This window comes from Aphelocoma coerulescens, chromosome 1, assembly GCF_041296385.1.
Source record: "Aphelocoma coerulescens isolate FSJ_1873_10779 chromosome 1, UR_Acoe_1.0, whole genome shotgun sequence".
Classification (NCBI taxonomy): Eukaryota; Metazoa; Chordata; class Aves; order Passeriformes; family Corvidae; genus Aphelocoma; species Aphelocoma coerulescens.
The window spans coordinates 67,453,671-67,481,582 of NC_091013.1; the positions used below are offsets into that span (position 1 = coordinate 67,453,671).

The following is a 27,912-nucleotide window of genomic DNA, read 5'->3' on the forward strand; positions in this document are numbered from 1 at the left end:
TTGAATATCTGAACACTTGAAGACAAAATTAAGAACTTTTAGAGGGATACATCTTACCAATCTTCTAACACCTAAAAGTCAGAGGTAAAATCAACAGCTAACAATCCTATCAGAGAATGGAAAGAAAGGCACTTGCAGAAGGCAATTCATCCTCAGACTCCTACCCAGTCCTCTCCACTGCCTGCATAGAAAACTTGTGAGCTGGACAGTTGAGTAGAATTTTTTTTTTTTACCCCTATTTGTCTGACTGTGACTTTTGACTTCTCTGCAAATACTCCTAAGAATATGCCTCAGCTTCAGTGCTGTGGAAATGAAATACTGTGTTTGAGTCCTGGTGTAACCCCATGGGGAAGGGGGTAAAAAACCCAGGAGGTTTGATTTTGCAATTAAAAAATAAAATGTCTTATTTTCACAGCAAAATGATCTAGTTGGTGCCTGTAGGCATGTGACATATCATGCAGATGTATATCATTTTGGATGACAAAACATGGACTTGCTAGTTGAAAAGGTAGAACTGCCCAAGGGCTAGTTTAATTTTTGCACCTGAATCAGAAAAAATGTTTCCATTTTCTTTCATAAATCAATGCTGCAGTCTAGTTCATACCTGCTTCTTCTCTTCCCTCTTCTCCTGTGCCTCTTCCCTTCATTTATTTTGTCACCTTCTCTCCATTTTCCTATGCAAATCCCTCTCTCAGAAGTATGTGTTTCACTCTATCACAGATATGCCCACTTGGAATGCATTACTCACCTTCTCAGATACCAATATTTATCTAAATTTCTTTCAGTATGAAGGGGGTTGGACACAGTTTCTCTTATCAGTAGTGGAGATATGCCAGCATACTACCACAGAGTCACTGTCTTATGTCTGATTCATTGAAGAGTTATTTTACAAGAGACTTGGGTGTGAGCAGGAATACATATGTTGAGCTCTGTTCTCCAAAGTGTCAGGCACTGTCTTGAGGATATACTTAAGTGCTGGGTGTTTCACGGGCAGAGTTTCTGTGTTTTACGAGGTTGAACCAAAGTTCCTTTAGTTAACTGAAGTTAACAGAAGCCCTCATGGATGGGTATTGCAGCATAAATTAACTTTAGTTGAAGAAACAAAATGGTTGCAAAGAAAGAAGAAAGTCAGTTCTTACTGCATCAATAAGAGAGGAAGGATTCATTGCCTTCCAGAATTTGAAGGAAGAGGATAAGAATTAATTCCCTTTTTGTCACTATCTCAGCCCCATTCTGCCTCATTTTTTCCAAATGTCTAGACTCAAGCAATGGGCAGTTATTTAATATGCAGAGCTAGCACAGAGTTTTCTCTACTCAAACATGAAAGTGGCTTAGCAAATATCTAGTTTCTCTAAGGTCAGTTTATGGTGTATATTTGAGTGAATAATTTTTTCCTTAAAAAAAAAAAAGTCCTTGTTTTAATGGGTAATTTCCCTTGAAAATGGTAAACTGCAAATTAAATGGCAAAAAGCAATTAATTATTGAAATGATAATATCCTTGTAAAGGTTAAGAGGTAATATAAATGAAGTTCCTGTGAGCACATTAATGGAATTACTATCTTCCCCCATATAAGTGGTAACTGTAACGACCTTGCTAATTAGCTTTTTCATCGGGAAAAGGATATTGAAATATGTAGTTATATTGCAAAAGCACAATCTGTGAGTAGGTTATTTTGTTACAATATAATATAGAGAGAACACTCTAGGCGCTGAATCTTCCCAGAGAGGGTTAAGAGGTCTTTCCAGAGCATGTATGGGAGATGAGTGAAGTCCCCATAAACTAAGAGGAGATGATTAGTGACCTGCTATGCCAAATAGACATGCACAAGGCTATGGGCCCTGATGATCCAGCCCAGAGTACTGAGGGAACTGGTGAAAGAACTTGTGAAACCACTCTCAATCATCTACCAGCTGTCCTGGTTAACTGCAGAAGTTCCAGATGACTGAAAATTAGCATATGTAACACCCAGCTACAAGAAGGGTTGAAAGGACGATCTGGGGAACTACAGGCCTGTCAGCCTGACCTTGGCAACAGGCCAGGTTATGGAAGAGATATCCTGAGTGCCATTGCACAGCCCATGCAGGACAACCAGGGGATCAAGCCCAGCCTACATGGATTACGAAAGGCAGGTCCTGCTTGACCAACCTGATCTCCTATACCTATACCAATATATGTATTATAAATACACATATATCTAATAAATGCATATCCATGTATGTATATGAATGTTATATACATACTGGATATGCTAATGACAAGCCTTTTGGACAGCTGCAAAAAAAAGGAGATTGGTTCTTCCCCCACTGAGGACATGTTTTGGACATGGATACACCTGAAAGCGAGTTCTGTTTGAGTTTCAGCTGACAAGAGCTGGCATTAGAATTTTTCCCTGAATTAACCTCTGTGAGATTTCAGAAGTTCCAGCTTCACGGAGTCCCCGAGTTCTGTACAACCCTCAGGGTGTGGTGGGGAGGGGAGGAAATGAGCTTCCACTTGGAAAATGAATTGGCCATTGTCCCCAACTAGAGGATTTTCAGCTTTCCTTTCTAAAACCCCCAGAAATCATTAGCCATATGCTTGGGAATGTGATCTAATAGGGTGACCTAGATGCAAGTGATTGCTGGAGCTCATGGGGAGAGGCACCTCTGCTACTGTTCTGTCGAAAAAGGCCGGGGGAGGAACAGGACGCTGCCTTGAACCCCGTTTTCAGATACACCCAGTTTAACCAAACCGTGCCGCTAAAAGTCACCTTTGGGTTCTGCAAAGGCACCTCAGGAGCCTCAGGACAGTGGCCCAGGGCGGTTAAAAATCCCAGAGGTTTTATGGAGAACAGAAGCAAGCTCTTCTCTCTGCCCCCGCTTTTCACACGCACGCCCTTCCTCATCTGCAGCCGCATCAAACGCTCCGGAGGGGCCAGGGCACAACCCGCGCCAGCCCCGCGGGGCTCGGAGGTGCGAGGCTCCCGTGGCCCCGGCTCGCCCATCCCGGCCTCCCCGAGCCCTGCTCCGGCCCCGCCGCCCACCGAGTGTCACTGTCGAGCAGCGCAGAGCCCGCGCCCGCCGCCCCGGGCACCCCATCGCCGGGGCACCGGCATGGTCGGGGCCCTGCGGGGAAACTCTGACCTCCTGCTGAAAGCTGATGCCAGGTTGAGGCTTTAAAGTGAAAAGAAAAATCTCCTTGCTGTTGCACGTGTCGTTAAACAAACTCATGTCTCCAAACGCGCCCGCCACTTCAGTGTGAGAAAGCACCGCGGTAAGACCTGCTCTTTGTACGTTCCCCACATCTTTCTTTAACGACATCTGGGGAAGATAGACAGATGTCCCATTCATAAGTGAGATGACACTATTAAATTATTTGGTATTGGGTCTACATGCACGGAAAGCAGGCTGTCAGTAGATGAGCATTTCTTACTGGGAAAGCAATCATCCAGATGTTCCTTATTTTAAAAAGTCCAATTAAGAATAGTGGAAATGTAGGATTGAAACCAGCCACAGGTTTTTCCTGGGTTTGTGCAGGGCTAAGACAATTCCCTGGTGAAGGAGGACGGGTCTGGGACCTGTAATCTCAGAGCTCAGTCACTTTGGCAGTGTTTGCGAGGCCAGAGCAGGCATTCTTCCCTTCAGCCGTGGGGCTGGTGCAGAATAAACCTCCTTGACCTCTCTCACAGCCACCAGGCTTGTCATCAGCAGGACACAAAAGAGAAAATCAATAGCTGTAGCTATTCTTTTAGAGCCTTGCAAAATGCAGACCACCTGGTGGCTTTTATATAATAGATGATAAGTAGTAACTTAAAAGATGAAATAACATACGGAGGGTTTATGGCAAATAATAAAGATTGTTTTCCTCTTTTGTTTTACATTGACATGTTATTTTTATGCACATCCAGAGATTAAAAGACTGATGTTAGCACCAACAGCACTGTATCCAGTAAGACAACTCTCTTTCAGAAATATGTCAAGTTTTGTTCATGAACTGTTAGTAAGAGAATTCACAAAATTTACCACAAGAACCACCAGAAAAATAAGTATTAATGATAGGATCCTATTAGAATAGAAGTGGAGAGAGGATCTTTTGGTTAGAGCTAAGTTTATAGGCCAAGATTCAGGTCTGGATACAACAGTTCAAAATCTACCCAGGTGTCTAGTTCCACCCACAGTAGAAAACATGCAATTTGTTTGACTTGGAAGAACACCATACGGATAGACAGGATATGGTCACCTGAATTTGTTTTCTTACCTTCCTCTGAGAAATTTGCAGGTGTTGGAGTTCTCTTTTTCTGTCTGTTGATTTTTTTTTTCCCTAGCTGCTGCAAGATTGGACATAATTTCAGGCAAATACACTAATTATCAGGTTATTTCTCTAACAGTACTTGTCTGTTTGGTTTCTGGAGACTGTATTTGAATAATTGGGTTGACTTTCTGCTGCTCCTGGTACATAGCCTCAAGTCTATTGCAGTACATATACCTTCCTTTTTCATTTAAAATCGAGTAGAGACACGACCTGAAGATCCAGTTTTGTGAGATGCTCGGAACCATGTTGGTGTGATCACTGTCCTGCAGATCACACAACCGAAAACAGATGCTGGCCTGAAAGATGAAACCCTCTTGGTTCTTTTTCTGATCAAAGACTGAAGAACGAGATAGAGGTTTGGTAGCTGCTTAATTTTCCTTGGGGTTCAGGAACATGCACACTCCCCTCTGGCATTTTATGTTGTTTTACAGGATATACCATAATGAAAGAGCCTGTGATGTGTATATTAGCCAGGATTGATTTAGGTACAGTGACAGGATTTTCTGTCTTTATTCTGCTGTGCTGATTAGCTCCATCAAGTCTGTAGTGCCCCGGCTGTAACAGCAGCATAGTCAATGGATTGAGGAGAAGCAAAATGGTAAAATCTATAAGCATATTTTCCCATCTCCCTGCTAGGGTAGTTTTCTGACAGTGTATTCATGGGTGTTTGATTCAGTCTGACTTCAGTGGTTGCAACAGAAGGTAATCCGTGGCTCAGGTTCCCTCGACCAACTATGAAGATTTCTCACAAGCAGATTCTCTTAAAATCCAAACACCAGGAACAATTTTAAAACCAGCTGCTATTTCAGTATAGACAAGACCCTGAGGACCATGTGTTTTTTATTGTTTTATTCTGAGGAGGTGTCTACTTTTGTGGTTACAAGAAAGATTGTGAATCCTAAAGCACAATGTAATAACTCCCCTTTTCTTTCAAACAGGTTAGATGGGGATAGAAATATTTCAGCTAACTTTCAAGTAAAATACGTCCAAGCACAATGATCCTGAAAGGGGAATGAAATGTTGATACAGTTGAAGCATGTTGAGTTTTAAACATTAGGAAAGAAATGGAATGAGAATTTGGATGTTACCTTATATACACAATGTGTTTAATTTGTTCCTAATCAAAACACAACTCATGGGACAGAAGATGGATTGTGAAATAAAGCTTATTTCCCTGAAAGTGACTAAGTCATGTAGCCAGCTTGTGGGGGCATTCAGAGACAGCTGGCAAGATGAGATGCTTCAGGAGAGATGCAGAATTCAATGTACAGTTTCCATGAGGGAAAGCATAATGGCAGCAGCTCAGAGAGTGAATGTACAAGCCATATAAGGCAAGTAAATGAACTGCTGTAGAGATGCCATTAGCAAAGCAAACACTGACTTGGGGACCTTGGCATATACCATGCAAGAGATAAATTGCATGAATAAATGTATGCTTGTTTGCTTCTCCCTAGGCTTCCAATGCCAGTTTTAACTGAGAAACAGTTTCCATGTGTGAAACAGAAGTTTTTCCATAGTCATTTCAATGCCAGGCAATTTCTACCCATGTCTGATCCCAGCACATGCCAAATTTAGACATATTTATCACAGTTTCATTATAACCCAGGCCTTTGGCTAAGGAAAGAATGACAGACCTTAGTCTTCAAACAATTGAGGATTTAATAACAGTACTCAATTCTTCTCTTTCTTTACACCAAGAACAGAGTTCCAATGACACAATACTAGCTTAGTATCCCTGTCATTTCAGGTGTTGGTAAAATGAATAGCAGGGGGTAAAACACTGCACTGAGCCAAGTGAAGGCATGCGAGAGGTAAACAAGGAGTGTCTACACTCACCAAAAAGTGCACAGCTCCTTGTAGAAGTGGAGACCTGAGAGCTTGTGCATGCTTGGGGGTGGAGGCACAGCACCAGGCAGAAAGGTGATTTGAGGGGAGGATGCTGCAATGGTATGCTGTGGAGCAGGCTCCAGCTCTCAGCTTTGGGAAAGTCATACCAGCTCCCTTTCTGTCAGACACCCTGTGGGCACATCCACTTTCATGTTTTGGTGTGAATCAAGGGCGTGCTTTTGAAGTGAATCTCCAGATCATCCTCACTTACCACGTTTTATTTTACCCAGCAGAGGTGAGTACACAGAGTGGATTCAGATAGCAATATAGCACAAGACAGGTGCCAGGAGTGTATCAGATGTGTTCTAAGTTCTCATGGGGCCCTCAGTCCACAGACCCAGCCTGGAGTGAATCTGAAGAAAAAAACTGCTGAAAAGTGTGAACATCATTTAGGCCCTCAACACCATGAGATCCAACACCAGATTGATCCACATTACTATAGATGTATACTAGGTGGATGTAGCCTAGGGGTAGTCAGCTGTGGGTATGGCTGCTTTGGGGTTATGCCTTCATTGTCTTCCTTGTGAAGCACTTTATTGCATATATTCTAGCATTCAGCCTATATTTAACTGACTTCTTGATTCTTTGAAGCACATTTCCTTAAATACACTTGAAATGTTAGGGTGGAAAACTCGATCATGCTAGATACTTTCCAATTCATTTCTTATCCCTTGGGAAAATATGCATTTTCAGTAATGTTCTGATTTTAACACTTTGCGTTATAGGGGAAAAAAAATGGAAGTCTAATTTTAAAAAGACAATAAAGCAGCTTTGTAATTTAATCCTGAAAATAGCTGCTGTTACTATTAAATGGTGTAAATGCAGACTGAGTGCAATAAACCTCACTTCCATTTAGCATTAATAATATTAATGAATGGTGTTTAAATCACACGCCAGAACTGTAAAAGAAACATTACCGAAGAGATTTTGCATGTCTGGTGCTGACATAATTTAAACCTGTCATAAAATTGTCTTATATCTGAGAAATATATTCATGGTTTTGGGCGTAGAGGAAAAACCAGAATAGGAAATGTCTTTTTCTCCCAGAGGCTCTGTGTGCAGAAGGCAACCCCTCCTCAAAACTTTCCCTCTTAAGTCACTCTGGGAAAGGGCTGAAGCTCCTGTCTCTCCGCTTGACCTAACCCATCCGGGATGAGCTGCTTGGTACTGTGATCACATTTACTCTCGCTGTAGACCAACTCGGGAACTGTTGTGATGAAAATGCTGGATCAGCAGCTCGCATGCAGAGACAGACACAGTTCTTATCACACGCACACCATCAGATTAGTCCATATTTTCCCATGTAAGGACTGCAGCCTTCCCCCTTTCCTTCAAACACTCCTTCTTCGCCGGCTTTCCCCCACTCTCCTCTCCTGCTCTTTCCTCCTCTCCGTCCCCGGCTTCACCGCCCCGCGCACCCCGCACTAAGCCGCCGAGCCCGGCGACGCCGCAGCGCTCCCCGCCACCCCCGCACCAACCCGGCCCCGCATCAGTCCGCCCCGGCACCCAGCGCTCCGGCCCCGAGACCCGAACCCCCCCGTCCCAGTCCAGGCCGGCCTCGGGAAGCCGGGACCCACCCCCACTGCGACCCCGCGGGGCCGGGACCACCGCCCCGCCCCGTGAGGGCTCGGGGACGCGCCCCCGTTCTCCCGTTCGCCGCTCCCCCGCCGCCGCCCGGCCCCTCGCCCCCGGCCCCGTCCGCGGCCCCGCAACTGCGCCGACCGCGGCGGGTCCCGCCCGGGGAGGCGGTGGCGGGGAAGGGGGAGGAGAGGCGGCGGAGTGCGCTGCCTCCCGAGGAATCAAACGAGGGGAGAGAGGAACGTGCGGAGGAAAGGACGGGCCGGGCTGGGGAGGGTCCCGATCCCGGTCCCGCCCGCCTCGGAGCTCCCGCGTCGCCTCCGCGCCGGGACCGCGGGTAGAGTCGCTTGGGGCGGCCGCCGCCCGCCGGCCCCGCGCCCATGTGCTCCCGGCAGCCGCGGCGGGCAGCCTACACGCCCGGCGTGTCCGTAAGTAGCCCTTCGCTCCCCGGCACCGCGCCTGCCCCCATCCTGGCACTCCTAGACCCCTCGCCACTCCTGCTCCTTCCAGACACCGCCTCTCCCGCACTCCCTGCGCGGCTGAATCCGCTGCCCCTTACGGATCCCCTGTACCCCCTTCCCTTCTCGAACCCCTGCCCTCCGTCGCTCCCGGTACGTTGCATCCCCTGCATGACTCCGGATCCACGAGCCTTCAGAACGTCTCTTCCCGACCCCTCCCCACCCCGCACGGCCACATCCCCTGTATCCCTGACCCTCTTTCCCTCCTGCGTTCCTTTTCCCCGCTCCGACACCCAGCCTGGCCGCATCCCTTGCCCATTGCACCGGACTCTGTAGACTTCCTTCCCTGCTCGGATTCCCAGCCCTCTCATTCTCTTGTCTTCCCGAATCCTTCCTCTCCCGGGGCCCCGTCCTTCCCGTATCTCCCTGTCACCCCGGACCGCTCTCCCTTCCCGTCCCCGCTGTTTCCCGGCTCTCAATCCTCTTGGCCACCCGGATTCCCCGCACTCTCGGCACCTCTGCCTTTCCAGCCCGTCCCCGCCCGCATTCTCCTTTCCCTCCCACTCTGCTCCTCTCGGACCCCTTGTCCCTCACCACCCCTTCGCCTCCCGCGTCTCCTGCCCGTCTCGGATCCCCTGCCCCTCCCGGCTCTCCTGCCCCCCAGCCTGCCCCGCCCGGCACCCCCCCCCCACCCTGCCGGCTCTGTGGGCGCTGCGCCCGCTCGCCCGCAGTTTTTTCCTGGCATCACCCCGGCGAGTTTTGGTTCCCGGCCGCCGCCTTCCCTCGGGGGAACCCGTATCTCTCCGCCGCCCCCTCCTACCCCTGGAGGGCGGGGAGCGGGGTTTCGGGGCCGGAGGGGCGAGTCCGCCTCCCGGGAGAGCGCCCAGGCTGTGAGCTGGCAGGCTCCGGTGAGCCAAAGCTGCTGCCTCGCTGGAGCCGGAGGATTTGCAGGGTCTTACCCCTGCGACCCTCCATGTTGTCCCCTATTTGCAGCCGTACCTCCTCCCGGGATTCAGGGAATGAACTCCCCTAAGTGCCGTGACCCACTTTGGCTTAGACTTTTGTTGCCACGCCAAGACACAGACAGATCCTTCTCTAGATGATGCTTCTGGAGGAATGGTGCCCCCCCCGCCTCTCTGGCAAGTTTTTATCCCCAGGGGTTTGGCGTTTTGCAGGTTGAAAGGCATTTCTGTGGATAGGCTATGGGTGGATAGGTCTACTCTTCTTCAGTAGCAGCAGAGGCCTTTTTAATATTACAGAAGAGATTTCTTCTTCTTAGTGTTTTAAAAGTAAACAAACTTTTGTGTAGTGCACATGGCTAATTTCACTTACAAACTTTCTCTACATTCGCTCCTTGTGCTGAAGTAGTATTCATTTTATTGCCTTTTCATGAATTGGATTCACTGACTGGCGTCTAATCATGCTTAGAAGAGAAAGCCCTTGTAAATAGCTATCAGAATTAATTTGGCAGCAACTGTGAGAAAAGATCATAAATTTACAAATGCAGTTAGAATAATGATCCAGCATGAATTTAACAAGAAATACACCCCCAGCCTCTGGGAGCGGCATGTAGGTTTCTGTGACAGTCAAATGCACTTGGCCACACTGATACTGAGCTTAAAGGCTGGGAGTTGTCTGAGAAGGATGCAAAAGGGTTATGGTTCCTGGGTTTGAGCTGGGAAGAGGCAAAGAAAAGCTGGGCAGAATGCAAGCAGGAATATGAAGAGAGACCTCTGTGTTTTAATTGTGTGCTTCTTGGGGTTGTGTAGGGGTGAATCCAAAAGATGTGGCAATGTCTTCACTTACCAGAAGCCCACCTGGAGTTCGGGTTTCTGGCACCTTGGGACATCAAGTGATAAAAGGCTACTTTTGCATAGAGATGCCAAACAACTTGGAGTGCTGGAAAAAATGTCATCTTGTAACACTTCTTTTGGGGTTGTGCTAATAAATTTTACCTCTGTCACAAGAGTCTGATCTTGAAATACCTTAGGCACTGTGAGTGGTCTTGCACTGAAGCAGCAGGACCATCTATAAAGTGAAGTACATTCTCCAGGTATTGCAGGAGGAAGGTCTAGCTAACTAAGGATAAGCAAGACCTCATCTGTTTTTTCTATCGGTACTGGAAAGATCAGGATGTACAGTGGAGAAGAGTGAGGCAAGTACACAGGGAGCCCCTGAAGGTGGCTGCAGAGTGTTCCTGGATGTGCAGAGCAGCTTGTGCCAGCCGGGCTGCCTGTCACCACCATCACACTGACCACAGAAGCTGGTGTCACTGAGAATGATTGTAGGGTCTTCTTGCAAGGGTGGGAAAAGTGGCATGTCTACTTCAGAAGTCCCCTAGGAAGGAAAAACACTCTGGCAGACAAATATTTTTTTCTAATGTCAGTGTTACTGAACTTGTATTTTTCTCCTTTTTTGTGTTTTGTCATTTAATTAGGGACCTTTGACTTCATGATGGGAGGAAATATTCCCCTGGCTGTTAGGATCCAAGCTTCTCCGAGTGTGAGGATTTGTCAAGGCTGAAAGATTCCGGATTATCCATAAAACTGCTCTAAAATACACAGTTACTTTTGTGTCTTCCTATTGTGAGGGGTCTTGGAGCAGATACAAAGATGGCCTCCAGCCTCACCTGTGCTGGCGTCGTCTGGGCCTTCCTCTCCTTCCTCTGCGCCGCTGCCTCCTGTGTTGGCTTCTTCATGCCCTACTGGCTCTTGGGGTCTCAGCTGGAGAAGTCTGTTTCCTTCGGCACTTTCCGGAGGTGTTCCTACCCGGTTCGGGATGAGAGCCGCCAGATGACGGTGATGGTGGAGCAGTGTGGCCGCTATGCCTCCTTCCAGGCCATCCCAAGCGCCGAGTGGAGGATCTGCACGGTGGTGACGGGCCTGGGCTGCGGGCTGCTTCTCTTGGTGGCCCTGACAGCGCTCATGGGCTGCTGTGTGTCCGAGCTCATCTCCAGGACCGTGGGCAGGGTGGCAGGAGGCATCCAGTTCCTGGGGGGTAAGTGCTCTTGTGATGAGGGGATGGGGGTGTCCAGGCTATTTGTTTGCACATGTGGAGACTCCCCTGGTGCTTTGGGAAGAGGAGGGGGTGATTCAGACTTTCTCCTAGAGAGGGAGACCACTTGGCTCCCTCAATGACTGTTCTGGTTGTGTGGCTGCCTGATGTGGTCTAAAGACACAGTGGCCTGTGCTCTCTTGTGCTCAAGTCCCTGTCTGGTCATTATGTGACCTTTGAGAGCAGCGTGGCAAGTCAACTTCTGTGGGCCAGCATCTTCACAGCAGTTTTGTGAGCTGAGTTGGACGTACCTGGAGAAGCATGTGGGCTACAGATCCACATGGAGCATTGTGGTTTGGCAGAGGAGAGGCTATGTTCTATGGGAACAACCTCTCTTTTCTCCTTCCTACCCCTAATACTGGCAAAGCTCCCTCCAGCTCTGCTCTCTGCCGCTGCACGGATCTGGCAACAAGCTTTTGGCCCAGGTTTGAAGTGTGAATTGTTTATCCCTGATGGAGGTGGCCCACCATCTCCTGGGAGGAGCCTTGCTGGGCTGGCTGACCCACGCTGCCTGCTGATGGTGCCACAGGTTTGTTGGCTCCATGGGCTAGACAGTGTGTGGGAGAATTACCTCTGTTCCTTTTTCTACCTTGTAATTGTGTGGCGTCTTTGTAACTGTAAGAGTATTTGAAGGGTATGAGACAATAAACAGGATCCACGAGCGTGCTTTTTACAGGGCAGTTTTCCCAGTAAATCATCACCCTCTTGTTATCGGTGACATGCGGATCAGTGGCACTCACTTTTGCCTGATTCAAGTGCTCCACTGCTCACACTCACTTGCCCCCATAAGGTAACATGTTTCTCTGAGCTTTGGATGCTGAGGCAGTGCAGGTGCCAGCTTTCTGGGTGCCCTGCAGTGTCTCATCCCAGCCAGGCACCCTGGCTCATGCCCCAGAGGAGTGGACTGTAGTGGAACCCTCACTTCTCTCCCCTCCAAACACATGCTTGCCTTGCAAAGGCAGTCTGGTTATGTGCCATGTCTGCAGCTTCTAAGGAAGCACAAGACAAAAACTCCACTAACTGTCCAGCTTGGTGTGGACAGCTGAAGCAGGGAAAGGGCCCTGTGCCAAGCCTCCAGCCAGACGATACCAGTGTAACTCCCCCCTGGCCAGAGGGAGTCCTCTCTCCAAATTTTTGAGTAGTTTCTGCACTTTAGAGCAAGCTGACCCCATCACTTCACCCTTCCCTCAGCTTTGTGGCCCACAGGCATTCCTGTGTTTAATCTGTCTGACAATTTGAAAGTGCAGCAGCTGCTGGAGAGTTAACTCTGCTGGGAGCTGCGGTTTCTTGAAACCTGCTCCATTATACAGTTCCAGCCAGGCAGTCGGGGGTGGAGGAGGTTTTCAGTTTGGTGACAATCTGCAAGCCCGCTTTGTCTGACTTTTTTCTCTTAGAGCCATCACAGGCTTTAACCACCCCCTCTTTCCAACTGCTGTCTCGGCTCATCTGGTTTTAATTTGTGTTTGGCCCCTTTCTCGTGACCATGCTCCCCCGTGTGCCTGTGGAACAGGGCCAGCAGGGGAGCTTCCAGCTGTTTGCTTACAGCCATCCCAGCAAACACGGCAGCTCCAGCAGCAGGCAGATGGCCGAGTGATGCAGGAGGAACCCCGCTCCCCCATGACACTGGTGTGGGCTGAAGGTGTGCTCCCTTCTCTGAGGCAGGATGGTGGCTCCTGGGTGAGAGGTTCCTTGAGAGCACACTATGGCAACCCCTGAAGCTTGTCCAAGCTGATCAGGCAGCATCCTGTCCTGCCTGAAAGGGCATGAGCAGGTAGTGCTTGTTCTCAGTAGGTGACAATTCAAAGAAATGTGAACCTGTGATATGAAATAAAAATTGCCCACAACTTTGCTTACAGTTCAGAAATTAGTTACACAGCATGTCTAATTTTCCCCTCTACTGGCTTTTATGGTTGTCTCGCATTTCATTCAGCACTGCTGGAAGTGTGTAAGAGAAGACCAAAGTGAGAACCATAATTTCTTAACCTGCTTAAAACCTAACTGGGGGGGGCACAAGGGAGAGGCCAGGTGGTGAAAGCCAGTAATTTGGATAAAGTGAAGGGACATATTAGGGTAAAGAGGAGTTTCTTCCATCCCTCATCAGATCCTTAGCTGCTATAAATCAGTGTAGGTTAATTGTTTAAATGACATGACTACATTTACTTAGATGTCTAACTTAGGCACTATAATTACTATGTTGTTTTATGTCAAGATAGCCGTGAGCTGTTCACCTTATTTACAAACAGGGAATGCCAGCTCTTTGTTCCCTGTATTGCAGTTGTAGGTTTAGCTGTCTGTCATGATGTGGGCTTTGAATATGGCTTGGTGGCAGTGCACTCATTGTCATTTAGTTGGTCTCCACTTAGAGATCTTATCAAATAAAACGCTTATAATTTTTTTTTTTTAACTGGGGAGAAGAACTCCCAGCTAGCTTTGTATGAAGGAAAAGCCTAGGAAAATAAGCAGCCACTGAGTGATGCTATTAATTCATCCTCTTCGTTAGGACAGGGAGGTGGCTAAATGGTTTCACTTTCTTTTTGTCTGAGGCATCTACACCCATACCCTGCTGGGGCTCTTGCTCCAGTGACAGAGGATAAGTGTTGGAATAAACCACATTTCCCTTGAAGTTAGAAACCAGCATAAAGACAGGTTCAGTGTAGCTAGTTTATGTCTTTACTTGTGTTCCTTTTGTTTAGGATCCAAGTAAGTTTCTCCACATGATTTAAAAACACAGACTTGAGGAGGAAGTGAGCCAATGGAGAATGGATTATTACAGGAGGCCCAAGAGCAGGGGAGATGTACAAGCCACTGAAGCTGTGGTGAGCCAAAGCACTAAGGTTGCTAAAACTTACTCCAACACTAGAAGCATTTTTACTGCTATGAAGAGGTGGCAGAGAGGTTTGCTTACCAGAGCTGGTAAGCAAACAGGCTGATCCTTCTAGCATTGTGAAGGAGGAATAACTCCAAGTAGGTCAGTGGAATAACACCTGTAAAAAAGTAGTGCAGCTTGTGCTAGCTAAATGGTGCCAAGGTTTTATAGCTGGGATTTCCCCAAGTTGCATGTGGCAGCTCAAGGGAGTGAATTATTCATGAGTGCTTATACCATAAATCTGCTCTTCTGATGAAAATGGAATGGCAGAACCTGCAAGAAATTGCAGATCTAGGCAGAGTCAGAATGGCTCTTTGGATATTGCTTGATCCTATGTACTTAGTCTGTATTTGCGATTTCAGATGATCCTGGCTACAGAGCATACGTGTATTTTAAGATGACTCTGGGATGAAACATGTTGAGTTTTTGTTCCTACTAGAAAGATTGCATCATAGACTTTTCCTCCTTTTCCTAACTGTGGGAGCCGCTTCCTTTCCCATACATGATCACGTGGCAGCTCTGTAACCATTACAGCAATTGCGTGCATGAAAAACAAATGCTTTTAGCTTTTTCTAAGGCAATTTGGTGGTGGGTGACAAGAAGTATCCAACCTCCCAAGGCCAGGCTTTTCTGCAGTGGACATCAGTGGTCTGCAGTTCACAGCTGGCAGACTGATGCTATGGTCTCTCAGAACATGCCTCCTGGACATCTCTCTTGGACTGCTTCGAAGAAATGACAATGGAGGTGAAAGTTATGCTATCTGTAACCTCTTGAGGGCACAGTCATGTAGATGGATACAGTCTTCGACCATAATTATAGAGGATATGACAGCAGGGAGTGAAGTTTAACAAATCTTTGGCAAATTGGAGTCTGTAATTATTGATCTCCTTTTCATTGTGCCATGGCAAGTCAATTCCACTTAAATGGAGAAACAAGAAATTTGCAGGTAGGTAGCTCGGATATGACATACTAATTTGGTGAATAGTTTCACTCTCTAAATGCGGAGCAATGATTTTAAAAACATAGCAATATTTTTAAGAACATAATGAACTTAAAGGTTAGCCAGTTTTATGAGAGGCAGTGGATCAAAAGGCACAAGTACTGCAAGGATGGTCAATTTAAAGAGCATTACGCTGGCAAGGTGAAGCTTTTCATTAAAATGGTCAGCACGCAGGAATGAAATCTTCACTAGCTCAGAACTCCCTTTTGCTGTGTAGAACAGCTAAACGAAGCTTGGAGTATGGATCTGAGGGAACAGAGCATGAAACAATCTGCTGGCTGAGACACCTCTCTGAACCTGTCACTATGGCCCTGATTCTGAGTGCCATGTGAGAAGTGAACCCTTTCCATGACTGTGGTAGCCATGTGGCTGTCAGTAATTGGCACGTTTAGCATCATTGATTGCACTCTAACAAAGCACAAATTTTGCTACTCCCTTTGTTAAATGAGCGAAGGTTTCAGTGGCGTCTCCTCTTCCTCTCCTTATTTCTCTGTCTTGTTTCCCTTATGTGGAAGTGCTGAAACTCCCAAAACTATGGTCCTTGAATTGCTGGTTAGAAAATCTGGAGAACTCTTGAAACAGGGGGTGATGAAAGGAGCATTTGGTTATTCGAGAAAAAGGGGACACAGTTCCTAACAACTTCTGATTTTGTCTCAGAAAATAAAATGTGGCCTTATGAAAAATGCTCTCAGCACTATATGAAATTGCTGGAGAATCCTTCTCCAAGTGTTCTGGGCCAGTAGAGGCCATAATAGTTTCCCTCACTCATAAGGTACTCAAGACAAACATTTGCTGGGTGCAGAGGGCAGAAAAATAAGGACTGATCCCTCAAGATGAGGAGAATGTCGAGTGTGGGGTGATGTTCTGGTTCTGCATTGTCTGTGATGAAATCTCAGAGAAAGCCTTTGCGATTTTGGGCTAAAGATTTTAAAGAGACAGATCTAAATGAAATCTGCAAGTTGTTTGCATATTAATGGACGAATATGACTTTGCAGGTGAGATGATACTAAAATTTAAGGGACAGAGGAGGAAGGAATGCTAAGTCATGGCCTTGTGGGGTCATGTAGAGAAGCTCTCCCTCAAAGGATTTGCTTGGGGAGACAGTTAAAAATGTAAGAAGAGGCTCTTTGGAGAGATGGAGTCACTGAAATGAAGTTGTGCTTCAAGAAACACGGCTGGCAGTTAAAGACAGCTGTGGGGTTCAAGGGGAGCAAAACAGTCTTGATTCTGAGGCTGGCTAAGAAAGGGGCTTTGGGAAGAGTAGTTCCAGTTGACTAGAGGAACTAGAAACTTCTGGGAAAGGTTTTTGTGCAGCTGGAGGAAAAGGCGCTGACCAGTAACCATTATTTCATCTGACAGCTGAAGTGAGGCTTTCTGCTTTCTGCCTGGAAGACTAAGATCAGCGTAATTTTCTGCCTATAGGGAGAAAATGTAACTGAGAAAAGCCTTGCGGGAACAGCGAAGATCTGAGATGGTCAAGAGAATTCTGTCAAGAAAACAGTGACCCCAGACTCTTTTGTGGTTCTCCCAAGCAATTTCATCCTTTCCCCCATCTGTACATATTCTTGCCATCTCTGCCTGTAATTTGTACCTGAAAATAACCAGACATTAAAAAAAAAGCAAAAATGACATCTTAGTTCTTTCATCCTCTTCAGCCTAAAAATATTTTTTGAAAGGCTAACTTTTGGGGAGAGGCAAGGGAGGGGCTTGATGTTGCTTCTGTCCAACATCAAGGCCTCTTCTTCACCTGCAAGTTAGGTGTTCAGGGCTGTTTAGTCACACCTTCCTCTTGTTGAATGCAAAACTTCAGGGACTTTGCTGTGGTCCTGTAAACATATGACAGGGCAATCCTCATCCTAGACAAAGACAAGCTGCAGGCTGGGTACCAATCCAGCATCTGTGTGCACATTTAGACACTGCAGGAGAGGCAAAAGAAAGGACCAGAAGCCTCCTCAAGGTAACAGAAGAAGAGCAAACAACAAAAGCAACACTTAAATTTTGCTAGTGAGTGACTGTGTGTCGTGTCATAGGCTCATTGACTCAGCAATAATAAAGTCAGCAGAGAACACTGTGACTACTTAGTCTGAGGTCTGCTGTGGGATGGGTCATAGGACAGCCTTCATATAATTTCAGTTTGAACTAGACTGTATTTCTGAGAAAAAACCCCTTCTATTTGGTATTTAATTAAGTTTGAGAAAAGCCTGATCTCCACAAGTTGTTCCAGTGGTGAATTACTCTGACTGCTTTTCTTCCAGATCATTAATGCAAATGTTAAAAATGTAGCACCAAGAATATATCATTGCAAAATTATGTTTTCTCAAGGAATATTTTGTCTTTTTTTTCTTTTAAGATCTTAGGTGGCTTTTAATCTACTTAAGCTGTGCTTTGTTGTGGTTTCTTTACCAGAACAACCTGTATAGAAGCTGCTTCTTAGCTGGTGTGTTTCACACTAGTTCTTTCTCCAGTTTTCTCTAGCCGCCCACCAAAGGATTAAATGCACTGTATAGTTTTGCAGCTTCATCCCTTTCAGCTAGACTTTGACTTGCTAAACTGAATCCTCTGACTGCTTGTGCCTATGCTAAGTCTTTGCTTCCCAGCACTACAAGGTACCTTCACATACTGTGGCACAGCCTAGAGTCAAATTCTTGGATTTAGATTTGGAGTCCAGAATAAGTAAGGCAGGGAAGTGTTACTGTTTGGGAAGATGTTCAGGACAAGGGACTTTAGACAGTGAAATTATCTTAAAGATTCTGTAGCATATGTTTTATTGAAGATAAGCCAGCTCTTGCTCTCTCCTGTATTCAGATAGGAGTTAAAATATAAGATAAATTCAGGATTGAAGCCTGAATGCAATATAAGAACCGATGCAATATACGTTATCTATCGGTTAATAAAAGGACATTACTTAGATTCCTGCTCTCTTAATTAGATACAGACTGTATTACTTGAATCTTTCCTCGATGCATGGGCCATCAGGTCTGACTGATAGGGAATGCAAGCCAGCAGGTACTTACCTGTAAGAGGTAAAGAAAGGCGCAGACTTATATTCTGTATATTTTCGAGATGTGATATTGTTTTGTATGGTTGCCTTCACCTTGGTCACAGAAGTTCCCACGGCAGCCTTGCTAAAGGCTGCTGCCCTGACAGATCTAACAGCACAGCTTTTTGTGGGAGTTTGCTTAGAGTCCCACTGAAGGAGACTTGGTTAGCAAAGTTTGCTATTTAAGCTAGCACCAACCATTTTAACGAAACAGGTTAGCAAGGAAGGATCAGTGATGAACATTACTGGTCCTAAGGTGCAGAATCAGTAGCTCTGAGGAGGCCATCCCTGCCAGCAAGGTCACAACAGTGCAGAGCAAGCCAGGGGTTGTAATGCTGCTGAAACAGAGGAGATCTAACTTGAAGAAGACAAATGATGTGGAGAGTAGCCCTCATACTTAGCTGTCTTAGCTTTTTAATTCTGTTCTCAACCACTTCTGATAACTCTTCTGGTGTTTCAAAATCTTCCTAAAAAAAGCATCAGGGTGCTTACAGGCTGCAAATTTTTGTGTGTCCTTTGAAGTCAGTGACACTTAGTGCAAATTACATCACTATTTCTATTCTAGGATTATTGGATTTGACATTAGTCTAAATGGGTGTGGTTCTGATGATGACTTTCTTCTTGAAGAGCTACCCCAGTGAATTAAATTATTTATACTGAATTGTTTTGAATACATATTCACTTTTTAAAAAAATTATATTTAATCCTAATATAAATTTTGACTAAATACAGAGGAAAAAAAAGCCCCATGCAGAGTTTCAGCCTGGAGCAAGTTCTGCAAGTAAGATTTTAGGTGCTTTGGAAGCACATTTAAAATGGAAATGCTGATGTATTACAAAAAAAAAAAGATGTTGCTAAAATATTGGGAAGAATCTCTTTGCTACTCTTGTCATCCTATTGATGTTGAATATAAAAGCAATGTTTTGAATATTGCTGCAGCTGTGCTGCATTTAAGTAGAATTTTGCATTAAGAACAGAATTTTTGATCTGAAGAAGTCCTGGAGTGCTGTTTTATTTATCTGTAGAATGAAGTTCAGTCTTCCTGCTTTTTTATCCCTTCTTTTATCAGAAGGAAACAATGCTGCTCAGCACTTCTGTGACACTTTTAATTTCAAAAGGTTTTGCTTGCATAACCTAATGAAACTTTAGAAAACGTGAGGCAGGGGACCAAATAATCTATTTTGCTGGTGTGGAGTCAGAGGAAATTCAGAGTTACTTCATTTCAGATCCTTTGCATTTGTGTTGATTAGAGCAGAACCTGGGTTGGAGTTAGTCATTTTGTTTCTGCATTGAAAGATCTGGCTTGTTTTGCTTCCTGAGATATTTCAGTAGATATTTGAATATTGCTGGGAACTTCATTCAGGCATCAAAATATTTCAATATTTTCCAGCGTGAGTGAAGTCATATGCCCTACTGACAGGACATAAATGTTCCCAGTGGTGTATTTTCCAGGATTTTGTCCAGTCTGGTGTTAAATGTCAATGTAATTTCTATTTTTTCCTCATTTCTCTTAGGAAACTCAGCTTACTATGCATTCCACACGGAATTTTTCTTTCACAGTATTCAACCTACATTTTTCTTTCCTTGCTCACATCCTTTTACTTCTCCAATATGTATTTCTACTATCTTAGGACTTTAACTTTGGCTTCACAAAGTAAAATAAGGCAGTTTTCAAACTCCATCATTTCAAAGAAGTGAGGCATAGAACTCGAGAGCAGCTAGTGTGTGGACTCCATGCAGTGAGCAGTTCGGAAGGAGTGTGGTGTAACTAACAAACACAGGATGTATTCCTACACCCAAACTCCAACCACGGCTGCTTGCCTTGCGGTGGCCATCATGTTGGCTGGCTTCCCACTCAAGGATTTCCTTTGGCTCTGTGGAACACCTCTGTCGACTTCAGTGACGTTAAGCTTTTTATATTGCACAATTGCGAGGTCCTAAGTGGCATTCAGACCATATGAAGATGGTCTTAAGTCACAGAGAACCAAGAAAGGATCCTGTCCTTGTTTTTGGAATGACTGCCACCATAAGACACCACAGGTCAGAGGGGCAATATTGCCTTTGACAGATCCCTTCTAGTAGCTGTGCTATATCTTCTCAGGCATGAAAAATTGGGCATGGTCACTGCACCCTGACAATGCTGGTGATAAGGCTGATTCACCAGGCTTGATTAGATCTCCTTTACATTGTTTGTTCCACTGTCTGTCCCCTGATGTCACAGGTACATCTGAGAACAGAGGCAGACTTTTTCCCCCTCCAGACTGGCTCTTCCTTAGAGCCTGACCTGTTGAAATCAACAGCAGTATTCCTTAATGGAACCCAGGGGAAGGGAGGATCTGGAGCTCAGCACTGTTGCTACTTACTGTGACTAGAGGGATTTGGAGGAGGTTGCTTCTCTGTGGCAGTGCAGAGACCTTACTGGGATGCCAGATTCTACCTAATTCCCCAGGTATGGAATATTAATTGCATGAGGACTAACACCTTAGAACAAAAGTCTTTGTTGAGAGGATTGCTGCACCATCAGCTGAGCCCACATTTTCTTGCATAAGCCTGATAGGCCCCAATCTTTCATGAGGACTGACCACTTTGAATTGATTTGCAGGTACAGTTCTTTACTAGGCTAACAGACTTTTATGTAAGCTTGGCAGTAGTTTGTAGGAATATGAAGAAAAATTATAATGAAGGAACACCTAAACAATTACTTATTAGAAATCATTGTTATTTTATCTTGTAGCAGAATCTAAAGGGCTTCAGAGAGTATTAAGCAGAAAATACAGAATTCTGATAAACACTACATGAATTCTCTAGTAATGTAAAGATTTGACCCTTTCTTTTCCAATCTGACAGTTCAGTTGTCTTGCATTTTTTCCCAATAAAGATGCTTTTGTAATATAAATTGGTATTGTTATTTTGAGAAAATAGTTTTCTAATAAATGCAAAGGGATGTGGAGTTGGAGAAAGTATTGAGATAAAGGCATGAATGGTCAATCTGGAATAAGAGAAGCTGCTTCTGAAATACAGCACCCTGTGACAGGATATGAAACCTGCTAACATAGTGGTGTATAAGAAATGGCCTTACAACTTCTGCAGAGTGCACTGCCTGACTTCTTCACAAGTTCAGGTTTTTGTCTAAGCCTGCAGCTAAATGAAAGCCTATTTATGAATACTTTTTTTTTTTTTTTAATTGAGGACGAACTTGATATTCGGAGCATTACAAGTCATTCAGGTCAGGCACAATACAGCTGAATGCCAGTTACTGGGAAGGGTTACTAGGATGTACTATAAAGTGCTTTGTTTGGGGGAATTTATAGAAACCAGGGTAGACTGATGTTGGGGGACCTTCGGGAGCATATGTGTGAGAGAAAATTTGCTTCAAAATTTGCTCTGACTCAGCCCAGGTGCTGCTACATGACTACGAGCTTTGAATGTCGTTTGGAGATTAGTACAATCTGTCTGGCAAATTTGTACAAACATTCCCAGGTGTACCGTGTTGCTTCAGTTATGGTTGTTGGTGTTATAATGCAGGAAACTCTTGAAATCCATTGTGATACGGAAAAAGGCAGAGGCAGTTGCTGCTCCAAAGAAGTCTTAACTGAAACAAAGTCAGATGGGGAAATCGAGGGAGATTTGGGTTTATTTCATTTTTTATATGATAAGAACTGATGCTGACTCATTTCTTGTGTGCTTTGTAGAGGAGTAAGTAAAAGGAGACTTCTAAATGTTGGCTTAGTAACAAATGACAAATGTATTACTTTCAGGGCTAAAGTTCAGATGACCTCTGTTCCCCTAAAAGCTCCTTTACTTCAAATGCATCCTCAGAAAGATATGAGCAGAGGAGAGAGCAGTCAGAGGCAGGGAGGGAGGGAAGCAGGGGAAGTGGGAATGGAGAGGGCTGTGAGAGGAGAGGAACTTCACCTCCTTGTAAAGTCCATTTGCCATACCTGCAGACAGATGTATTCTTTGGTACTGCTGATTTGCAGAGGGTATTTCAGATGTGGTATGGGTTATGCACAGGAAAATAGGAAACTTAAGGCTTCTGTGCTATAGCATGTTTTAGATTTCAAGGAATTCTGTTAGTTTTCAAGTTCCTTTTCTGGCAGTAAAAACATGATGAATGGCACTAAGTACTGGCATAAAACTCTTTACAGCCAAGACAAGCCCCGAAACCATTACAGGCACATTCTGCAAAATCAAGAGGTCGTGATAAAAGTCAGGACATTTTTATGAGAAATCCTTTTATAAGAAACACAATGGCTGGTTTTGGAGAGCTTTTTTCAGTACTGGAAATCTCCTCTCTTGCTAGAAACTTTTTCTCCAGAAAGTATTCCAGCTTTCCTAGCAGACCATTGAAAGGAGAATCTGGCTATTTGGGCCAGGTTACAAGTTCAAGCAGGTTGCAGTGTTGAAACTCATCAGTGAGGCAAAGATGCAGACCCTGAGCCTCCCTGTGTGGCCCAGAGCCAAGACTACTGACAACCCCCTAAACAACTGAAGAAATGAATGTACTGAGGCTGTTTCCAACAAAGATGGGCTGCACAGCATTTTTGTCCCATGTCCTTAACCAGAGTTTGAGGGATTACTCCCCAAATGAATGCAAGCAGTTCTGTTTGGGAGATCAGGCTTTTCTTAGCCCAGTTTCAAAATAACGCGGTTATAATAATTAAGGAATAAAATGATTCCCTAACAGGATGCAGTGGAATGATGCTCTGGCAACTGTTCTCCATGTGAGCACTGTTGAACAGGGTCCTTGTCCTATGCTGGGATTATCTTCTATTTCCTATTCTCCCGTATTGACTTCAATTCATTGCCCGGCTGTGGAAGGGGCCACCATGGCTGAACATAGTTTATGCTGAGCCATTAACAACCCTGATTAGCTTGTTCCTCTTTTCCATAACAATTTGCAATAAAAACTGTCAGGAAAGAACTGTGCGAGGGTTGGGACAAGCCTTACACTGGAGACGGCAAATTCCATTTCATGCCACTAAGCCGGAGATCCGGTGCTGAGAACACAGGAAGCCGGGAAGATAAATACTGTAACTTTTCATCTCATGCATAAGAATTGCAGTCTGTTTTGATCTAGTGATAGAAAAAAGTAATTCTGCTTATCTCATCTAACATAGTGGCTAGTCTGATTACAAGCTTCTCTGCTTGGCACTTTTTTAAATTCAATTTGGCTGCCTATGCCCTTGGCACACAGTGGGTTTCATTAAATTTCACAGCAGTTAGTTTTCATTCCCTCTGTGACACCTTTTTATCAACATTTGACTCTAGTGTAATTTCAAGCAATTGTGCTTTTTTTTCCAAAGTGCTTGTACCATAAGAATTTGGCAGAGCAGGTGGGGGAAGACGATTCAGACACTGCTGCAAATCTCTGTAGAAAAGTAATATATGAGAAGCCAGGTCAGCCTGCAAGTGTTTTTCACATATAATGACAGCAAAAAGGAGCTCCTTCCCTTTCTGTATCATTGAAGATTGTTGAAAGTGCAGTTAAAGAGCTTGCCGTAAGAGGCAAATTTTATTTCCCTCAAGCTAATCACAACTTCATTTTTAAAGCAGACCTAGTGGACTACTGCTGGATTGACAACCCAAGGTTGTTAGACAAGCCTGCAACCCAGACTGCTTAGCAAGTCTGTGAGTTTTCTTTTCAAAAACAGATGAGGAGGTTGGTTTGGTAGGAAAGTGTATGTGTCTATGAGTGCAGGAATACAGAGAGCAAAAACAGTTGTTTTCCTTTTAGTTGCATGCTCAGTCTTTGGTAGGTGGAGTGAGGCAAGATGAGCACCCCAGCACAGGCCTGGCATCTCTTGTTCTCATTACTGGTACTTCCTCCTCAATGCAGAGCAACATATTCTCTAGATGGATACTGGGCAAATTTGAACAACTGTAAGTGGTTTTGCCAAAGTATAAGTGGTTTTCAGGTGCACTCTAAAAGGTCTTTATTTGCAGAGTGCCAGCCCTTCTGCAATGCTAGCCCTTTTTCATTCTGCCAAACTCAACTTCCAAAAATAATGTGTTATGGTTTCTCAGTAAAATTTTAAAAAGTACCTAATTAAAAATTAATTCAAAGTGAAGCTTAAAAGTTCTTAAAAGTGAGCTCCGCGTTCTGAGGTAACTCAGAGACCGACAGATCTGTGCCTCACTGCCAAGGCAATGGCAGCCAAGCTTGGGAGACCATAAATTGTTTTTGGAGTGAGACTTCCAATTGATGAAACTTTTCCTTATGCCCTTTAGAAGGTGTTCTTGTCCTTTCAGTTTTCCTAAAAGAATGTCTTTCTATTTTCTACCCTAAGGTCTCCCTCGTGCCCTTGTAGGCAAAGAATTTCCAAATGTATACAGTCTTGAGCATCCTGAATAAATTTAGGTTTTTCTTAAACACCTCAGGAAAGCTGGAGATTATGGACAGCTCCCCACCTTCTTTGCAGGAGAGACCTTTGTGCTCTATTGTTCCTAGTGGGAGAAAATCCGCTGGGAATTTTCCTCAAGGCACCCCCCTTCCTTGGAAGTTCCCCATGTGATGGGGACTGGTCAATCCCATGCATACACTGGCACAACCTCTTTTTGGTGGATAGGCTGGCTGTAGTTTACATCTCAGTGAGTATCTTGAGTTCCCTGAGGAGGAGGAGGCTTAGCTGTGCCAAGAAAGCAGAGGGGTCTTTCTAGCAGTGACTCCAAGCATCCACCGTGTCTGTGAAGGGCAGAGGCTGCAGCAAGAGCTGTGTGCTCCAGATGCCACTTCCGAACGTGGAGCCGGGTACCCAGCCCGTGCAAATTGTCACGGTGCCATTGAAATCAGCCCTGACTTAGATCTGGCTGGAAAACATGGCCTTACCCTCTCTTCTGGGAATGGTCTTTCCAGAGCACAATTTTCAGTGCATGAACCTCTGGCTATGGACTGAAAGCTCTTTTTGTTTTTTCCAGGTTGGCCGAGTACAGTGATTGGCTGGTTTGTGGATGAAGGCATAGCTCATAGTTTCTGTGAGCTTTTTTTTCCTACTAAGCTGAATATAAGAATACAGATTATTCTCTAGCTTAGCATGACTGCTTGAAGTACAGGATTTTGGTGCTTCCAGCATGAAACGCTCCAGCGTAAGTAGCAGACCTAATACAGTGTAGCAGACTGTTCAGCAATAAAATTGCTCTGGGGGAAGTTTCTTCCTCTTTCACAAAATTAATGAGTATTTTATATCCTGAAGTCTGGAGATTCCTATAAATTTTATACCTAGCATAATGGTAGAGGTTTAAACCACAGAAATCACATTATGATTATGATCTAATTATGCAGAGATCCAAGACACAGGATTTTAGATCCCTGTCCAGGCCATTCACTTAAGAGGTGAAGTCAATGATCCCTGTGGGTGCCTTCCAACTCAGAATATTCTGTGATTCTGTGATTTTTTTTTTTTAGACACCAATATTTAGACAGAAATTTTTTACCAATGTGGCCAGTGGCACCTCTGAAAAAGTAAATAATCAAAATATTATTTGAGAATGCAAGTTAATGTATATCTTAGAAGAGTTATGTCTTTATATTTTTTATCTTAGAAGAGTTTAATAGAAGGCCACATCCTTTTGTTTCAAGATTGTGTATTTCATTATCAGTGCTGATGAACACCTGACTGTGGGCCTGGAGAGAAACAAGACTGCTAATGCCATGTGGATCCTGACAGATGCCTCTGAGTATTTATAGGCCTTGATATATATGCAATCTATGGATATTTCAAAACTGATTAACATTTCTGAACCTGAGTTAAAGTCATACTTGGCATTTCAATAGTGTCAAGGCAAAATTAATCAGAGCTCAAAAGATATGCAGTCTTACTGATGTGCTAGTGACAGTGAAAATATAAACCACTGAGAAATATCCTGCTGAAAGACAGACTCTAACCTGGATTTTGGAAGAGGATCTGCAAAACTGGCTTACTGCCAGGGACAGACTCTGAGGTGGTATGCAGTAGTGTAGCTGGCATTTAGTGACTAAGGTACCAGCTTAAATGACTCAGGGCTCTGCAAAGTTATATGTCCTGTAATAAGTCACTGCAAATCTTCTTACTTGTGAAATATTAACATAATAAATATACAAACTAATCTCTTAAAACAGTTTAGATAAGCAGCATTTTTAAATGTACCCAGTCAAGTGTTTTTCAGTCAATGAAGCTCAGCAAGCAAATGCTTTCATCTCAGTGGCTCTCTTGAGAACGGTCAAAATTTATACCTGGTTGTGATTTTAGGCTGCGTGACTGTCTGTCTTTGTAGTAAAAATAAGAGAGCAGAATGATTTTTTTACCCATTAGTTTTGTTTATCTTTGTTTTAAATAGGTCAGCGATAATCTTTACAAATTTCAAAAGACCTTAATTCAGCCTCAGTGAAAGCTGTTAGGATCCAGTTTGAAAAGCATCAGATCAAATAGTATGCCTTTTCAGAAATCACGCTTTTTATTTATTTTATTATTTCCCTAAATGAGGGATTAGGAGTAGTTTTGCTTTAATAGCACCTGGTATCTGTAGGAAGATATGATGGACTCTGTGTCTGTAGATGGGTGTCTCTGTTTCCCAGCCAAAGGATGGTGTAGCCCATCAGTCTACAGTGAAGCTGGCCATCATTTTTAGGTGGAGAGGAAGCATGAGCTAATTGTTTAATCAGTTTTGAAACTGCAAATCTTTTGCCATACTTTTGTTCTGGAAGAAAACACCCAGTGAACAGGGCAAAAGTAAATAATACAGAGGATCTACACAGAATCATCTGCAACTGCAAACAATAAAGCCAAAGATAGAGAAGACCTAGGAGGGGGTGAAGTTTGAGGTGAAAAGGGGTTGGACTTTATTAGTTTCCTGCCCCCTAACTTTTTATATTTTCCTGCTTGCTTGTTGTGAATATTCTTTTAATTTAGATTTTGGCAAGAGTACAACAGCCTCCACTACTTCCACTTACCTCTGAATTCAGTACATGGTGACCTGTGTACTGATCCATTGACACAGTGACCTGCATTTGATCTTACATCTGGAAACCATTCATGTCTCTTCCACGAAATCTCTTTGATTCCTCTTCTCATTTCTCCCCTCTCCTCCCAGGACACTCTTTGAAGTACTTTATGCCATGTCCAGCAAGCATTCCTTAGTCACCATGCTAGTGGTTGTTCCCATTTAAATCCAGACCACTTATATTGTCTTTAAAATATCAGAGATTTTTCTTAACCTCCAAAGACACAAGGACAATGGAGCGTCTTCTGTCTTGCAAACAGATGGTGAGAGGGGCTGCTTCCAGACTGGGAATGTAAGTCCGCTTTGAAAATAGGCTGGGATTGCTGTAAACCAAAGGGAATGGTAGTGTGGTTTTCAGAGATCTTGAACAGTGGATAAATGAGAACGGGAAGCAAGTGTTGCCACAGCACTCTGGTTTCAGCGGTTTTGAATGTGAATTCACAGGTTGACATCAGATTTTTCATTGCAGCCTGTCTTCAAGTACTCACAAGTTAAACTGAGAAGACAGGTGCATCTCTAATGAAGCTAATCAGTCTGTGAGATGGATGAGATGGGCTAAACAGGATGGCAAAATAGGAAAGATTTGAGGGAGATAAAGACTGCATAATTTTTTTTTCCTTCATTATTTGAGTACACGGTTTGATGTCATCTCTGGCAAAGCTGATTGACAGAATTCTATACTGTAAGTTATAAAAGTATCTTTCTGGAAAATTTTTGTCTTCACAGTGCCTCAGCACAGATGCAAGTGATAATTTCCCT

General features: G+C 44.4%; 1 protein-coding gene across 3 annotated transcripts in view; it reads left to right on the forward strand.

Annotated features, from left to right (window-relative positions):
• Positions 1-7,988: 7,988 nt before the first annotated feature.
• The window catches only part of LHFPL6 (LHFPL tetraspan subfamily member 6), a 140,146-nt gene continuing 120,222 nt past the window's right edge, over positions 7,989-27,912 (forward strand). For 2 of the 3 annotated variants that reach the window (XM_069030278.1, XM_069030256.1), the window contains exons 1-2: positions 7,989-8,184; positions 10,652-11,211. In XM_069030278.1, coding sequence (XP_068886379.1) covers positions 10,827-11,211 — 385 coding nt within the window. In that variant the 5' untranslated portion in view covers positions 7,989-8,184; positions 10,652-10,826. Of the gene's footprint in view, positions 8,185-8,294; positions 8,368-10,651; positions 11,212-27,912 lie in introns of those variants that run through there. The other variant, XM_069030267.1, reaches the window with a different exon arrangement.